The sequence below is a fragment of the Tripterygium wilfordii genome, chromosome 8, assembly GCF_013401445.1.
Source record: "Tripterygium wilfordii isolate XIE 37 chromosome 8, ASM1340144v1, whole genome shotgun sequence".
Classification (NCBI taxonomy): domain Eukaryota; kingdom Viridiplantae; phylum Streptophyta; class Magnoliopsida; order Celastrales; family Celastraceae; genus Tripterygium; species Tripterygium wilfordii.
Genome location: NC_052239.1, coordinates 10,171,893 through 10,189,248, shown reverse-complemented (window position 1 = coordinate 10,189,248; position 17,356 = coordinate 10,171,893). Strand labels below are relative to the sequence as shown.

General features: G+C 37.6%; 3 protein-coding genes across 5 annotated transcripts; all 3 read right to left on the bottom strand.

The window, feature by feature from the left end:
• Positions 1 to 730: 730 nt before the first annotated feature.
• On the bottom strand, positions 731 to 6,079 carry LOC120003296 (WD repeat-containing protein GTS1-like). 2 transcript variants are annotated; one of them, XM_038852224.1, is made up of 9 exons: positions 5,925 to 6,079; positions 4,701 to 5,030; positions 4,408 to 4,615; positions 4,178 to 4,273; positions 3,997 to 4,071; positions 3,184 to 3,294; positions 2,579 to 2,670; positions 1,905 to 1,989; positions 731 to 1,224 (listed from the first exon to the last, which is right to left on the bottom strand). In XM_038852224.1, exons 2-9 carry the CDS (start codon positions 4,838 to 4,840, stop codon positions 865 to 867), a joined length of 1,167 nt encoding a protein of 388 aa, XP_038708152.1. In that variant the 5' UTR covers positions 4,841 to 5,030; positions 5,925 to 6,079; the 3' UTR covers positions 731 to 864. The 2 variants fall into 2 exon arrangements, with proteins under 2 accessions (XP_038708152.1, XP_038708153.1); XM_038852225.1 differs by having other exon boundaries at positions 4,701 to 5,022; positions 5,925 to 6,059.
• A 1,077-nt stretch (positions 6,080 to 7,156) lies between these two features.
• LOC120003687 (uncharacterized protein OsI_027940-like) lies at positions 7,157 to 10,313 on the bottom strand. Of its 2 annotated transcripts, none has more exons than XM_038852710.1 (6): positions 10,177 to 10,313; positions 8,660 to 8,846; positions 8,112 to 8,277; positions 7,953 to 7,990; positions 7,776 to 7,872; positions 7,157 to 7,523 (listed from the first exon to the last, which is right to left on the bottom strand). In XM_038852710.1, the coding sequence occupies exons 1-6, from the start codon at positions 10,179 to 10,181 to the stop codon at positions 7,414 to 7,416; spliced, it is 603 nt and encodes a 200-aa protein (XP_038708638.1). In that variant the 5' UTR covers positions 10,182 to 10,313; the 3' UTR covers positions 7,157 to 7,413. The 2 variants fall into 2 exon arrangements, with proteins under 2 accessions (XP_038708638.1, XP_038708639.1); XM_038852711.1 differs by lacking the exon at positions 10,177 to 10,313 and adding an exon at positions 8,930 to 8,950.
• Positions 10,314 to 13,210: 2,897 nt separating this feature from the next.
• LOC120003731 (probable E3 ubiquitin-protein ligase BAH1-like 1) lies at positions 13,211 to 16,490 on the bottom strand. Its single transcript, XM_038852788.1, has 6 exons — positions 16,037 to 16,490; positions 15,450 to 15,694; positions 14,706 to 14,960; positions 14,325 to 14,462; positions 13,658 to 13,716; positions 13,211 to 13,504 (listed from the first exon to the last, which is right to left on the bottom strand). The coding sequence occupies exons 1-6, from the start codon at positions 16,206 to 16,208 to the stop codon at positions 13,399 to 13,401; spliced, it is 975 nt and encodes a 324-aa protein (XP_038708716.1). The 5' UTR covers positions 16,209 to 16,490; the 3' UTR covers positions 13,211 to 13,398.
• Positions 16,491 to 17,356: the final 866 nt, after the last annotated feature.

Sequence of the window (17,356 nt, the reverse complement as noted above, 5' to 3'; positions counted from 1 at the left end):
TTCTCTAAACGACAAAGTAAATTAGGTAAAAAACCATCATGTGGTCACAAAGTTATTATTCTCAATGAGAATCGAACTCATAACCTTCCGAATCCATACGTTTGGTCCCATAGAGATTCAACACTAGGTTATCAACTAAATAGTTATACCCCGAAGATTGGGGAGGCAAAACTCTGTCCGGTAGGAATGTGAATTTGTCCAACCTAGAATAAGCCAAGTTTGGACATAAGTTATATATCCGGAATCATAATCCAAACACATAAATCTTGTTCAATTTACTTGTCCCGACCCTAACTCAGATTAAGTTATTGTTCGAATTTAAAACAATCTGGGTTTGGTTAGTTAAGTACATCCTAAATCCAATCCGGATTAGGGTTCAGACATGCAAATATTTCATAAACACGTGTTGTTGTCTGACCCGAAACCGATTTTTTCCACCCCTACTTGATACATGACTGACAAAAATGGATTTTTTTTTTCCAATTGTTGATTGCACTTGGGGATAACTTTAAGGATTGGGGTTTGTCTGAATTTGCATGGTTTTGTTGTCTTATATGCAGTACGTGCTTCCATTTACTCCCTCTCGTCCCTCATCTCAAATGCTTGGCCCCAGATTGTTGCTCAGACTACATGTCCAGTATTATCTTCAAATCTTGGGAAAAAAAATCATTCAAAGTGTAGGGCTTTTTCGAAATCACTGAATTGCTATTCTGGTTCAGGTTCAGGTTCAGGTTCAGGTTCAATGGGTTGCTCAGCCTATCAGAGATTGTCATGATACAAGTTGAGATTCAAAATAAAGAAAAACAAAGTGAAGAAAACTGGAAAAAGTACTTTGTCTGCAAAGAAATCAAAGGAAAAATGAGACTAATAAGGGCTATGTCTATATCTTCTGTTGATCCGCGGGGATCTTGTAACTAGTTCGCTTGAAATCCAGGATTGATTCATGTTATTAGAATCATCAGACAACCAGCAACACAAGCGACCGTCTTCACCACCCGTCCATCCAAAAATGCCTTGGGTTTGGGCAGGCCCCCCATTCTCGCTTGACATTGGCAGAACACTTCTAACAACATCTATATGGCCACCTCCAAGAATTGCTTCCGGTGATTTTATTCTCCCTCCTCCTGTATAATCTACAGGGAAATAACCTATAGAACCAGTATTAGTGCCGCCAATTGCCCATAATCGGTCTCCTGAGTGGTGACAATCGACGAAATAATCAACCTGCCAAAATAGACAGGTCACAGGAACAGATAATTTATTTCTTTAAATGAACATTGACAAACATGCTGAAATTATCCTAAAATAAATCTCAATTATGACGAAGACCTCGCAATTTTTGTTTCCTATTCTATTATCAACAGTAAATCAAACATGAGATTACATTACTAAGATACCATAAGCAGTTGAGCAAGAAGAATTCAACAATAATCTTACTAATTCCTTTGAATCTCCCGCCAATATAATGACGATGATGCTGCTACCTGAATTACTAACTGCATCGCATGACGGTCTGGGCTAACAACTAACTAATCATTTTCAGAATGCAAGATACTGCCTTTTCAGAATCAAGTACGCGTACTGATCCTCGTGACTTCAACCTGATCTAACGGGTCCTCTAATTTGTACTTCAATTATTAAGAAAGCAAGACTAGATTTTGAGCGCTGAATCTGCTCCACTACCCACAGAATGGTTGTGCTCACAGGGCAGCAGAACTTGCACTGTACCGAAGGTCTAACTATGTAAGGGATTACCAGATGTATCAATCAGCCCAGGCTGATATGTCATGTATCAGTCCTCCCCCTTCCAAGAACCTTTTTTCCAAAATGAATATTCACAATTGAGCTACAGTTAATTTTCTGACCTGGTAAGTTCAAGAAATTCATTCAAAATAAATGCTTACATGATCCAGCGTCCAACTGTCAGAGGCTAATGAGCGAGCATCTTGTAAGTTTGCTTCGTTTCTACCATCCTTCCAATCCCAAATACTACATGCAGTAAACAATTGTCAATAAGAATAAAATCCAATAACCATAAATATAGATGGCATGTAAACTACAACTACTTAGGTCTATATCCTTGCAGGGGCATATGCATGCAAGACCTGAATATATGTATGCTTATGCAAGCATTTAAAAGTGTGTACGTAGAGTGTGCGAAGTCCATATACTTGAGGAGGTAAATGTAATTCACCAGATCACCATGACTACTTTCCTGTTTTTCTCATCATTTCTTGCGGGGTGAGGATGGCAGTACCAGCTGTGAGCTATTCACAGCAGTTACCCATCTTGATATCTTTGGACCTATCAAAAGGTCCAATCAATATGGTTGAGAAGGTTTATGTGTGGGGCCCTGTTAAATTTGAAATCAAAATGACAAGAAGAGTTTTTGAATTGAAAAAAGACCATGGGAAGGTACCAAACCCATGCAAGGGTCCAAAGGGTATCAATGATAGCTCACAGAAGGTACCCCTAATATGAAGGTGATAGATAATATGCCTTGTAAAAAAAGACAAACACAAAGCCTCTGAGAGTTCTCCCTGGAATTATTTAACAAAGGAAAAAAAAAGAAAGATACCTTAAAGTTTCGATATGCGTCAAACACCAGAGCTTCTGATAGGATTCTCCAAAAAACCCCACTTTCCCAATTGAACTTCCCACATTACTCACCTACAAGTACAACATAAAGAGAGGTGATTCAATCATTTTAATAGAAAAGTTTCTCTGAAAGAGTTTTTCAAACAACAATTATAGAAGACTTATAGACTTGTCAAACAGAAAATTATGTAGTCTTTTAGCCAAGAATTTACAACAGTGTGACAATGCTAAGTTTAAGGAAAATGGTATAAACAGCTCCTTCATAAGAAAACATAGAATAGGTAATATGTAATTTTTTTAACCAGACACAAATGTTTCCAGAACTAAGCCAGATGATAATTAGCAAAGAAACCATCCATTTATAAGTAATTAGCAAATATGTTAATATCGTAAAATGTACTAAACAGTTCCATTAAAAAAAGAGAGTAGCAAACAAACAATTCATAAAGTGATGATTACAACTTTACAAGATTGCCGTGCTTCAGTGGGTGGTTAAAGAGGTTAAAAATGGGTATTCCACTCAACTGAAACCATGACCATCAACAGTGAGCCAAGTAATTCTAAGAATTAAAAGCCAACACTTACAGATTCCAAATTGTCATCGTCGTTGATATCTCCATCTGTATCAAATATGCATATCAGCCCATCTGCTGAAGCAGAGACAAGCTTGTTGCAACTGTCTGGGACAAAGTGAACCTACCATAAATTATCGAGTTATTGATAAATAAAACTAAGCATGTACTTCAATTCAAGGACATGCAACATCAATCAGACAGTAAATAATAAAACTAAGCATGTGCTTCAACTCAAGGACAGGCAACATCAATTAGACAGTAAATTCTCATCATTATTCCATATCACAAACAGAAGATCAAATAAACATATAAATTTAAAAATTACAGCAAGGAAGTTGGAAAAAAAAATTCAGAATACTCGCAGCCTGACTGAGGAATCATGTAACACAAGTTTGAAGCAGCATATGTGGAGCCAGCAAGGCATCGTCCTGAAGATTCTTTTACTCAAAAGCTCAAAGATACTTAGTTGTATACATGAAAATTACGGTAATTCAGACAAGCATAGGTGAAGATACATCAATCACATGCTCTCGAATCCAAAAGAGCTGCTGTGTCCAACGCCACTAGGAGGTCGTTACTTGCTCTTTTCCTCATACATGGTAACATGTGAATTGAGTTACTTCATGAACGCAGAACATGTGTTTGGACCATCTAGAGATTGCCATTCAAGCCCGCCGTAATATATCTAATACCATAACCCAAGCCACTGAGGCAGATGGATCCACGCATAAAGACACTAAATCTAATAACTTCTCCAACAGTCCCCCCCCCCCCCTTTTTCATTCTAAAGTTGCAATGCTAAGCAAGTTATGTGGGAATATACCTGGGTGACATCATCTGTATGAGACTCTTCTAGGCATGCGACTTGCTTCTTGCTCCTCCAATCCCAAAAGAGTATCTAAGTAAAAGTAAAAGTTAGCACTGTTGCCTGCATTATGAATAATGAAACTAGCAAGTGCTAAGAATCATATATTAGCAATTAACTGCAAACCAAAAAATGGAACCTGAGATTTGCACCCAGTAGAAAGAAGATTATTGGTGGATCCTCCAAATGAGAAGCTAAAGATCTCTTGAGATGAGCTAGCACTTACACCTGACACCTGCAATTTCAATAGTCAGCACACAACCCAAAAACTAAACAAAAAAGAAAAGAAAAGAAAACACTAAATCACTTGTTCAAAGTCGACCGTAAATAAGGCCATTAAACTGCCGAGAGGGATTAAAAAGGACATACTTCATGAAAGGTTCTAGTGTCCCAAGCTCTGAGCGTACCATCAGAGGAGCAAGAGTGCAAGACATGAGGGCCAGATGGGCCAGAGAAGGAGAGGTGGTTAATAGTACCAGAGTGACCCTTACATTCTCCAATGAACTGTCCTGTCTCTGATGAGTACAGCTTCACTGCATTTGTTGACAGTGAAACCGCCATTTGTGTCCTATCATCCCTTTGAGTCCAAATTTTCAAGTGAACTCTTGTTATTCATTGAAATCTTTTAGATAAAACAAAAATAGATCATAAAAGAGGCATACTTGGGGACAATTTGGAATACATAGCCATCGTCAAAATTAGTTGAGATGAAGTTCTTAAGTCCGAATCGCTTGATGGAATTAGGATGCATTTGACTTTTAGGTTCTTCCACTTCCATCATCTCTGAACCTTCTTCCATCATGCTGGTGCCTCTAACAATTGTGGCAAAAGATTCAGGACTAAGAAGCACTAAAACATAGCTCCTTGTAGGGCTATCAAGGTTTTACAGTCGGATACTGTGACATGGGGTGGTCATTAAAGCTACTTTTTAGCAGGCAATCTCTTTTGCAATGCCACTGCCCCTTGGTTGGATGATCTGGAATTCTGGATACCTGCCATATCATGCAGTTAGACCGAAATGTATGCTAAAACTGGAGGATTTCTCCAGCCATAAATGGAAGCTACGCATAACAGTATTATGTATCTTTACCACAGTCCATCACTACTTCATTGCAAGAGAGATAATCAACACTTGTCTGGTAAAAATTTCTCTAGGGCTCTATTTGAGTCAGCCCAAGCCAAACCCTTCCAGGTTTTGGCTCGGTTTCAAGTAGACACTTAGTAGAAGCTCTAGCTCCAGCTCAATTTTGAATCAGATAGATTACTTGAAAAGAGAAGGTTAACCAAAACAAGAATAATGCAGTTGGGCTCGTTAGTTCAATTTCAGGTTTGAGCTGAAGCTTGAAACTAGAAGCTTGTTCGCGACCTCAATTATTTTTCACGCGGATTGGATACAGTCTACAGAACATCAATTGGTTCGATGCATAAAACTCTAATGCAGTAAATCAACCTAACCAACAAGGCATCGTGTAAGTTTATATCTCAAAAAAAAAAAAAAAAACTCATTTTCTTCGTGAATCATCACAGGAAATCAACATAATCTCTAATAAATCCAGAATTTAGCCAATGGAAAATCCTTTCTAAGTTTCAATGCCAAGATTTCCCCTCCATTTTACGTTCCCTTCCACCTGACAAGCAAACTTCAGCCTCGGCCAATCTACTTACAATTCTTCCCTAAAAGTGACCAACAAACATCTCCACAATCTCAAACCATAACCTAATACATTCACACGATAGCTCAACACTTTCCACATACGAAAACTTTACCCGCCATACAAACAAGACCATGCAGCATCAAAAGCGAGAGGAAGAGACATAACAGAAAGAGGAATAGAATGAGAAAGTTACTTGCAATACAGACAAGAGAGAGATGTGAGCGAACTTACGAGTGCGGCTGCGGCGGAAGAGTATCAGATGTTAAGGAGCGGCGGCCGACGGGGGTCGTTTCCTCTAGACTTGCCGAGTAGTATCGGGACTCAAAACGGTTCACAATACATCTTGCTCCCACGTGCCCGGTTCCTCCACTCCAGAATCCAAATACCCGATTGGGCCTCAAGAGGTTCAAAGGACATACGACCAGTCATTGGACTGTCACGGCCCATTGGGCTATCTCGTGAACCTACTGGTCTCTGTGGCCTGCCTGCCGAGTGCCGACACTCCAACGTTTGAAAGACCTGATAGTGTTATAGGCATCTGAATATGAATTTGGAGAATTCCCCATTCTCTAAATTACCATTCGAATCTAATGGTGAAGAAACGTGACACTCTCTAAACTACAATTCGAATCTAATTGCACTAGAATTCCTAAACTACAATTCGAATCTAATGACACTAGAATTCGAATCTAATGATGGAGAAATGTGGCTGGGGACATTTGTTATAAATCTTTATAAATCCTACGAGGTCTATAGCGTTACTTGTAAAACGTGGCACGGGAAATCTGTCCACAACTGCCAGCGGGGTACTTGCACCCTAGCGAGAGCCCTCAAGAAAATCATAGAAAAACGCGAGGATTCAACCTGCTTTACATTCATTCCCGTGTGTAATCCCCACACAGCTGCTCATCAAGAGCCCAAAAAAAAGGCTTACCAAGAACCATAGATCATAGATAAATAGAATTATAATTAGCTTTTGGTAACAAGATCAAATGATAAATTACCTGATAATTTTCACCACCAAATTTAACATGCATTGAACCTCCTATGACAAAGTATACTCAAATATCCTATTCAGCTTAAATTACCAACAAGATAAATACTATAAGTAGTTCAATCCGCACCCAAGAATTTCTTAATAAACGAACTTAACAACTTTCTTTTGCCCTTGGAGAGCCCCCCCCAAGCCTTTCAAAACAAATTAACCTTGCTAGTTTCACACTTAAATATAGGAAAAAAATTAATCTGGGCCAACACAACACTAGCAAAGTACTTCTGCCATATTCAGCATCAACAAACTTATGGTGCACATCTAGCTAGTCAGGGTATATCCTCGAGCAGTAAACCAAAATCATCTGAACTCACCAGAGATGATGACAGCCCACAGTTGGCCAGATGATAGTCTAAATCAACACAAAAGGTACAAGTAAGCAACAAAAAGATAAAATCCAATACTAGAGGAATTAAGACGATGAAAACAAGCAATAATTAAAAAGTACGAAGATCTAATTCATAGTTAAAAGAAGTGTTTTTGACTATTTAAATAAGACACACTGAACTAATGTTCTCAATGACTGGGTAAACTCCAACTGCACCCGAGTAAGGAAAACAACATGCATATAACCAGCCTCAAAGACTGAAAATTTCATGCACAAACTATAAGTTTAAGTGCACAATTTGAATTATGTCAAATCACATGTTTCACTCAGTTTCAGGTGGTTTATTTTTTATCTTCTTGTGTGCCGGCTACACTTATGTCACCATCTTCTTCAGCAGCTTTCTCAGTTCCTGTCTTCTTAACGTCCTCTGCTTCTGGCTTTGCAACTTCATCTACACAAGAAGCAAGAAGTTTCATCATTTTAAAAGATCTTTTATAAGTACAGCATATAACATATTAACCATAATATAAAACATTTATATTCTGCCTTCTGCTACAGCGCAGCATTCCCAATCAGGAATATAACCGTCACTCAATAACAGAGGATCTTAAAAATTAAAGTTCTACCACCTGCACTAAGTCATGGAAGATGAACACATGCAACACCATAACCATTATCAAGTATTATAGCTTATGGCTTTTACCTTCATCATCACTATCATCAAATTCATCCGGACCACCCATGCCCATGCCACCCATGCCCATGCCGCCCATGCCCCCCATGCCCATGCCACCGAAATTCTGCATGCCATAGAAAGTATTAGAATGATGGATAAGTAAAAAAAGATCAATGAAACCTCCAAAAGTTAACATATACTTACAGAGAAATCCATCCCTCCCATGTCTAAGTCACCAGAACCTAAAAATTAAATGAGAAATTAAATCAAATGATTTCCAATTGGAGAAAAAAAAAAGGTGAAAGCACAGGACGAATATCAATATGATCCAAAATTTAAAATATAGATTACAATAATGCATACCAGTACCAGTACCATCATCTTCATCTTCATCCACCCATTTGTCCCAATCTACCTTCACATAATGAGGCGCCTTACCATCTGCACGCAATAACTTGTTCCACCACCCAATTTCAGCTTTCTCCAAGATGCAGAAAATGCTCCTTGGCCCTACATTGACTTTACTTTCCTGAAACAATGAGAGAGAACTTGTCACAATTGAGTCCAAATCTACAATACAAGATTAATAAAACTCGAGTGAAATAAGACACTTGCTCACTTTTAGCTCAATGACTCCCTCAAAAAAGGATCACTCGAAATAGAACCATTACCGAGAAACCACAAAGCGTGACATACTTTGAAGTTCTTCTTTACGTGGGTCAAATAAGGAGGGAGAGAAAAAAGAAGAATAAGGATCAGCATGATAGGTCAATAGACGTAGAAATGTTTTCTTTTCTTTTCTTTTTTTTGGAATCGATAGGAACGTCATGTCATTCATAACTAGACAAACTGACAAAGCAATGAAAAACCATATGGTATAAGACTTGCAGCCCACGAGACCATCATCTCACCTCCACATTGACCTTATCATGAAGCTCCAATTTCAGTTCATAAAGGTTGTTTTCAGCTCCACCACTAGCTGAGAAAGTAAAGACTCCCTCGGGCTCAAGATTAACCTTTGCATCCTTTGATTCAGGCAACTGCACTGTGATAAAAACTTTGTCCCGCCTCTGGGCCCACTTCACCTCAGGATGACGACTATAGAACATAAAGCATATTGTAACAAAAGGCACATGAAGGAGAAGAAAAGCCACAGGTGCTAAACCAAAATATAAACCAACCACATATCCACCGCACATACAGACGCAATTTGCTCCTTGAAAAATAATTATCCCATATTCAATAGCAGTAACTACGAGAAAAGGTAGTAAAATAAAGAAGATTAAACATAAAGCAAAGCCATTTTTAAAGTATGGATAGGAACAATACAACAAAAGGCGGGAAGAGGGTACCGACCATATACAGGAAATAAGATATTCCCAACAAAATTCTCCTGTAATTAAAATATCAGATAAGTGCAGTTTAATGAGAATAGCAAAATAAAATAAAATCCATTATTCCATTTATAATATGACACCACAAAGTTTGATAACCAAGTGGATGACAACTTTACGATAATCTTACTGATTGAGTTGATTTTCTGTTCGATATCAGTTAACTCAGTTCATTTGTTAGAAGAATGTGTTTCTGTAGATTTTAAAGTATAAAACACGTTTATCTGTCCCAATCTTAGTTCCCACAATATTGCTTGCCCCACAGTACAGAGAAGGGACTTCTCCTTCACACAACCGCAGTGACTCACCTTCCACCTAGATATACGTTTTCCATGTTTCACTTAAGAGTTGAGACCCTGAAGAAGAGTATTAGGCAATAAAAATACAACAATGATGGCATGCAAATAATAAGAATTGTAAATTCTGGTGAGATGTCTATAAGATGCAGACAATAAAACCCTACAACTATGCTTCACACAATAAAGGAACAAGGAAACTAGACTTGAACACAATAAATGAAGAAAGAGCTTGTGACCTATTGATAGCCAAATCTTTACACCTATATAAGTTAAAGGCTCAATTCCCCATCCCACAAAAATTAAGAGTGTCTCCATAACTTAATCCTTGATAACCAAACATATATAGGCCAAATGAAATTGGCCCAAGACTAAGCAATAAAGCATCATCTTTTGCCCTGAAAAACACTTAATTTCACCTTTGCTACTCCCAGTTCCCTACCCGAAATAAATTTTAAGATAACTTATTCAACTGATTTTCTGTTGATACAAAATCTCAATGCCTTTCATTTTCCAATACTTTCTCAGCAATCAAACGAACATAGCCAAACACTTACAATAAAAGCAATATCGCATCCAACATAGTAACTGATCAAAACACTCGTCGGTCGAGCACATATACGAAAGAAAAAAAAAAAAAAAAAAAAAAAAAAGCAATGGCATGAGCGTAAACTCAATCAAACGTGCGTACAAAACGAAAGCAAATCTAACGCAGAGAGAGCAGAAGATCGAGCTTACCTCATTCTGTCTCTAAAGGGAGAGAGGGAGAGAGAGCGTGTAAAACCCTAGAAAGCTTAGTCCGCGCTACTCCCAGGCGGCCTGTGATTTAAGGATGAGAGAGGGAGTGTCAGTTCTAGTACTTTCTACTTTCTAGTACAAATAAATTTAAAGTATATCGCCACTCGCACGGTAATTAGCGTCCTTTAGGGTTTGCTTTTGGAGAATTACTGATCAAAAGTTAGATCAACGGCTATAAAGTATAGAGTGTAATCGAGTTGGTGGTCCGAGATCCATATTAATTTCTTGTCAGCGGTCCGGGCTTTCGAAATTGGCCCAACGGATCATTGCTGATAGGCCGAGCCTGGTCAATCTCCATTGAATCTAGTTGACCAACTTTTGTTTGTCCCAGCAGTTTGTAAATGTCCTAGAGGTGGGCTTGTTTCATGACATGGATTATAGTGGTGTGGAAAGTGGAAAACATGTGGCAATAATCTAACCGGTTATTTTTCTGGACTTAGGGTGTAAAGAATCTCGTTCGAGATTGAGAGTTCGATTCTAAACTGACGCAACTATTTCCTAATTGTTTGCACTAAGCCTCGCCCCAACCAACCTATAAAGCGAATCTGCGTGCCTAGTTCGATCCAAGTTTGGACTTAATTGACCGTCCAAATGGCACTCCTGCTAAGTTATTCTTACAATCAAAAAAAGAAAGCTATGGTAGAGATTTTATTAGGCCCAATGTGTAAATTGGGCCCGTGATGAGAACTTTATTTACTTTTATGCCTTGTGACAGACGAATAGTGAGCACTGGATTTTGTTCGGCCCATTTTGAGGCCCTTGATGTCAAGGTCATCATTAAGTGGCCATAAAAATAATAGCAATGATATTAAAATAACTATGATTGTGAAGGTTTCAATTTTCAAATAACCTTCCCCAACCCTAGGAACAGGGGATTAGCAAACAATGTCAAACTCAGGGATTGACCGAGTTGATTCTTGACATTCCATGTAAATACATGGTTCATAGGTTCGAAAACCTTTCGTCAAAAACACTGAAAGTCACACCCCTTGATAAAATGCTAGCGAAGCATATTGATCCCGTATAGGGAAACTATCGAGGGTATGGTTCACGTGTCCGGGGATTTAAGACTTAAATCAATTCATCCTTAATAAGGAATGACTAACACCTAATTATCTCTTGGCATTCCATATTTGTCACCTTTCTAGATTAAAGATAAACTTCACCTAATCACTGTGATTGTGTTAAATAAGAGAGAAGGGAGGAAAGAATAAACCAAAGCAATAGTGGAGAGGAAAGATCTCAATGAATTAGCAGGTTTAAGGTATGATTTTACTCCAACATTTATACCTTAGTAGAAATATATATATATATCATATCATCCATGTCCATTTGTTGATGATTATTAAGATGATTTTATGACATCAAAGATCTTAGATCTCTTCATTTGCAACCATAAGAACATCCATAGATTGTGTGTAAAATCATCTTCTATCCTATTTTAGCAGATTTAAATATTGGAAAAAAATGAATCCTCTATGTGTCCGATATTTTGGTGGAAAAAGAAAGCGGAACTATAGTGATACGCTAGATGTAGCGGATTACCGTAACTCCATATAACTCTTTGTTATGTCTTTTTATTTTATTAGATATACATATGTTGTGATAAAATATGAAGAAATACATATTTTATACAATTTTAATAAACATTTTTATTATTTCTAAATGATGGCTATAAAAAATATGTTAGTTTATAATATAATTAATTTTTCAACACAAAAAAATAATAATTTGAAGAAATAAATATTTAAAGTCATAAAGATAAGATAGTTAAAGGAGTTGATCTAGAGTGTTCTTGACTTGTGATTTTGTAAAACTGGAGTATTTTAGACGATTTGAGAATATGTGTTGAAGCGTTTTCCGGTGGATAGCTAGGTGTCTGGGTGGGTTCTACGTTTCGAAAAAAAAAATTGTTGATGTGGATGTTCTAAGAATATATATGATGATTAAAAATCTCTTATAATTATATTTGTTTTATATTAATTTTTTTATTCTTAACATATAAATTTATGCTTTCTTCATTTTTTGATAATATTAAATATTTAATTTTGTTATGCATGTTGTTTTCTAATTCAAGAACAAGCAATGGGGAGAACCAGAACTTGCAGGGCTGCAATACTACCAGATGAGTTACTTTATTTGACGACCATTCTGGGCTATAATGGGCCACGCCCGGCCCACAAATGCAACTCTGATTGTCGCAACGAACGCATTTGCGCAAACGTATATCGTTGCAAACAAACAAGTCAAATCCACGTTTGCGGCCCGAATTGCAATCTCCGGATCTTTTACGACACATACACCGCAATTTGTCGCGTGAGCAACCGTGTGTTCTTCCTTAGCGAAGCAGAACAGCAAGCGACGAAGAGAATTGGGTTGAAGCGCAAACGTGGCGATGGTCAACCGCACCGATATTCTTATATTGAGGAGTCTTCGTCGGCCGCTGCCCAAGCTCCTACCAAGTGAGATGGGCTCGAACTAGATATGTAAAAAAAGGTCTATGCTTTGGTTTTTCTCTTCAAGAAGTTGTTCCTTGAACTTTAAGTTGTTTCATGTTTGGTTGATTGGATAAATTGTTTTGGTTTTTTAGCATTATTTACTCATTTTTGGTTATTATCTTTGTTATAAATTGAATAAAGAGGTGAGAAATGGAAGATGGAGGTGACTGGTGAGACTTGAGAGGGAAGTTTGAAGCAAACTACTTGCGATATTGTTCGTTTCAGCTTAAGACCCGCACGACTTTGTTCTTATTTAGAAGGGCACTCTAGTGTTGAGGCGTTGAGTTTGACTCATAAATCACGTCACTTGGTACTCTCCGAGATATGTAAGATATTATCATTCTTACAATCTCCACACCTGTAGGCTTGGTTATGTGAGGCTCAATAAATAGACTATATGAGTTAGGGTCCATTTGATACCCCTTAAACTTATGAGTCGTCTATTCATAAGAACATCCGAATGACCCAACCTAAGAGGCAAGAATCATAGGGTTTATCAATATCAAGCAACAGGTTGCAGTATTTATGCAACAAAAAGATAATATACACAGAATTTTCCTAAATAAAGGATTATATAACAAAAACACCTGAAAAAACAACTAGACTGGAAGATCTTCAGGTGAAAAAACCTTAGCACACACCAGATAAGCAAATTTTTCCCAAACTAAACACCCATGAATGCCCGGCACTGGGATTCCCAATGCTCCTTCGCCTGCTGAACCCTCTCCACCCTTTCCATCCGAAGTCTTTGCTCCCAATATTCAGGGCATCTGTAAAAATATGCAAGATGTATAAAAAAGAGGCATAATTTGCAAAAGTATTGGCACCATACACATATTCATTCGTCGAAGGACGATTCTCTTTTCTTTGCAGCGCTAAGGTAACAACAGCATCAAGATGACTTCAGTGAGGAAGAGAATTACCTTCTGCTTAATAAAATATTAAGTTCCTCCAAATGTACAGCACCTTCATAAACTCCTGCCTGAACTAGGAAAAAGGGGAAATGAAAGAATATTAGGTGCTGATTATAATTCACTTATATTATTTCTTCACATGAAAAAACACAGCCGATTTGTATTCATGTCTCGTGACTCATTTTTACAGGAGAACCAATATGCTACTGATGGAAAAATATAAGTGAAAAAACTTGATCATAAATAGTCAATCACACTCAGATTGCTCCGCCAATCATAGCTGAAAAGAGTGGTCATCTTATCTCTACTAAGAGTAACCACAGCATGAAAAGAAGATAAAAAGGTCAGAGAAACACCGAGATTAACCAAATTCAGCACATATGTACTTTGCGCTCTAATGAGTTACAAACAACAGAGAAGGAACAGTTACAGGTTGAGGAATTAGATTCATGTAGAACAGGACAAGGTCCTGCATCTAGCGCCAATCTTTTTTATCACCTGGCATCTTTTCTTTTCAAAGTTTATTCTAGGTGGCTGGAGACCAAATAGTTTATTTCCAAAGAAAATCCAACGAACTAAACACAGCAAACTAGACTGCACACATGATTGTTTTAGCCGCACTTCATGATAAATGAAGATGATGAACAAAATGTTTCTGAAAAACAAGTCGACTTACCTCCCGGCATAGAGGGCATTTTTCTTTAGGCTCTGCTGCCTTTAGCCCATCAACAATGGTCACTGATGAAGCTGAGCAAGCACACATGTAGCAGAATATATGGCCGCATGTAAGAGAAACTGGATCAAATACAGTATCCTGATACCAAGTGAAAAGTCACATTAGGAATAAGCTATGGTATGAGTAGGACATTAATTACAAATCCAAGGTTTTCCTCTCTCGTAATTCATATATGATTGCAAACTATCTGGATTTCATGTTGAAAAAATTTGATTAATATTCAATATTTAGGTTGGCAATAAGTGTATGTCGTGACATAATAACAAGACACGAACCATGTACGAAACCAATCAGAGCAAATTATGCAGAATGAGAGCTTACCAAGCATATTGAGCAAGTCAAATCAATTTCGAGCTTGATAGAATCAAAGAGCTCACAGGAGAGTGATGGTTTGCCATCATTGAATGTGAGCAAACACCCATCAAACAGTGCAGGAGCCACCCTTGAATTGACTTTAGAGTCTCTTAAATTGATATGGAAAGTCATTAGTTCACAAAGCCATGGGGATTGAAGAATCTCAATGTGCATACTCTGAACTTGTGACTTGAAGGCTTGCCCTTGCTTGGAGTAATGAACCTATTAGCAAACATACAAAATACAACAATCAAAATACAAATATATGCACTGTCCAATTACATTAACTGCCAAGTATATATGACAAATTCATAAACGAGTTTAATGTTAGGAAGTTAATGAATCATTCTATTAACACAGTGGTAATCAGGAATATGATTGTGCATATAAACAAGTAATTCTATCTATGGCAGCACAGATTAAAATTTTATAATCTAAGCAAAAAGGGAAATCAATTTGCTATACCATGGCTTGAATTTTTAAGAATTTATCTGCATTTTAAATTGCTTGGATAGAAGAAGTCAGGACCATAATCATGTATTTCGTTAATTAATCAGTTGAGATTTTACGATATTCCAAATTACACAGAAGATAACATAATGGTGAATCAGTTCACTAAATATGAAGTAACTTATGATGATTTAGCATGTTGTGTTCATTGAGATTGTCTGGATCCTTTATCTATGAGGGGCAAAAAGAGAAAAAGAAAACCTTATCATATTTCTTTAGTATTTTTCGAATGGCAATGGCGTTGATCACTGCATAGGTAACCAAATCCTTGCCTTCTTGAATCAAGGCACCATGGTTCCCCCTTAGCTTTCCTTTGAACCATATGAAGCATTTTTGAAACCCAGAGGCCAGATGCAGCTCAAGAAGTTTTCTTGCACGCTCATTAAAGCAGCCAACCACTTCAGACATCTCATTGAGAAGAGAAGGGAAGAAGGTCCCATCACAAACTGCAGATACGTTTGAATTAGAATAGAGTTAAGAACCAAAATGAAAGCTAATGCATTGGAAAGAAATAAAACAATAAGCATAATAGGATATCATATTCAGGCTAGAAGGGGTTTTTTTTTTCTCATAGAAAGATTTGGGGACAATCCACCAATTGATGCTAGTTAGCAAAGATATCTTCATTAACGTGGAGTGTAGCCTCTATATGTGCCCACCTGTATATACAAGGCAAATGCAATCCAACTAAAACTCCACAAGAAACAGGGGAAGAGACAATAACACAAACACCTTCAAGGCCAATGAATATTACCAGAACCCAATAAAGGGAACAATCTTTTGGATACCTGGACAATGTTGAGGGCACGATTGGGCACCATGGCATTCCTCACGATCCTCATGTGACTGGAAATCCCTCCGGCACTTCTTCAAGATCCCTTTGAGCTTCTTGAGTCCAAGCACAGGCAACTTCTTCTCCTGCCCTTGCATGTACTTCTGGTATTGCTTGCAAAACTTCATCACTCATCAAACCCACCACACCACTCCTCCCTCTCCGATAAAAGACCCACAAATCAATGACGCTCCCTATAACTTTTGTCGTATAAGTTAAGACACAAAAATAAATTCCTTATAAAAACAATGCGAAGGAAGGCCGACGAGGAAAGTGACTTGTGGGTTTCTTTCTCCGAAAATCATAAAACCCTTGTAACAATTCGCCGAATGTGAAGACATAGATATACAGAAGTATATGACAAGTGGACGGCGATTGCTGAGAAAAAGTCGATTTTCCCTGATAACTCGAGAAAATACTCAAGTGACGTGGTAAAAACGTTTTTGACTTCTTCACCTCTCTTATTATTTATGCACATCAGGATCTTTAACTAATCATATATTCTTTTTATCAAAAATTCAAAGCTTAATTGATTGTAATTAAAATGATTATGAATCGAAACCTAGAGTTTCAATTTATTAGTATGATTTTGATCGAGTCATTGAGTCTCAAGCGGATGGTTGTTTCGACAAGTTGCTAAGGTCGAGATTCGAGAGTTCAAACCAACTGAGAGCATTTTCTTAGAGTTTTCCTGGTCTCATGGGCTTTATGACCCACTTAATGTCAAGATTCAAGAGTTCAAACTAGTTGAAAGTATTTTCTTAGAGTTTTCCTGATCTCATGGGCTTTATGGCCTACTTCCAAAGAGAGATTAGGAGTCTTATTTCACCCGCATGAGTTTCAACCTCGTCTTATCTCTCTCTAGCATGATATGGGTTATTCTGATGGCTCGAGATTTACGCCCACTCAAGAATCCGAATAGCATGTGAACTAGACTGGACATATTCCTTGGTTACCAAAAAAATGTGACATCCTCCCTCAGTGACCTCATTATTTCAAGTGGTGGCTCCACTTGTGACTCACATAAAATAAGTTAAACTTATAAATTTTGTTGCCGGCTTTGGCGTATCAAAAGAGAGAAGCCAACTGTTCATTATTCAACTCCACTAGTTCATTCCAACACAAGTAGTGACACAAAATGGAGAATTTCCAAGTTTGACAAATATAGAGAAGGTAATGATTCATTGATTTCGTTATTTATATGGTTAATGTGTGGAATTCTGTCTAGTTCCCAAAAATTAATGGAAATAGTGATGTTAGTGATGATGCCACGATT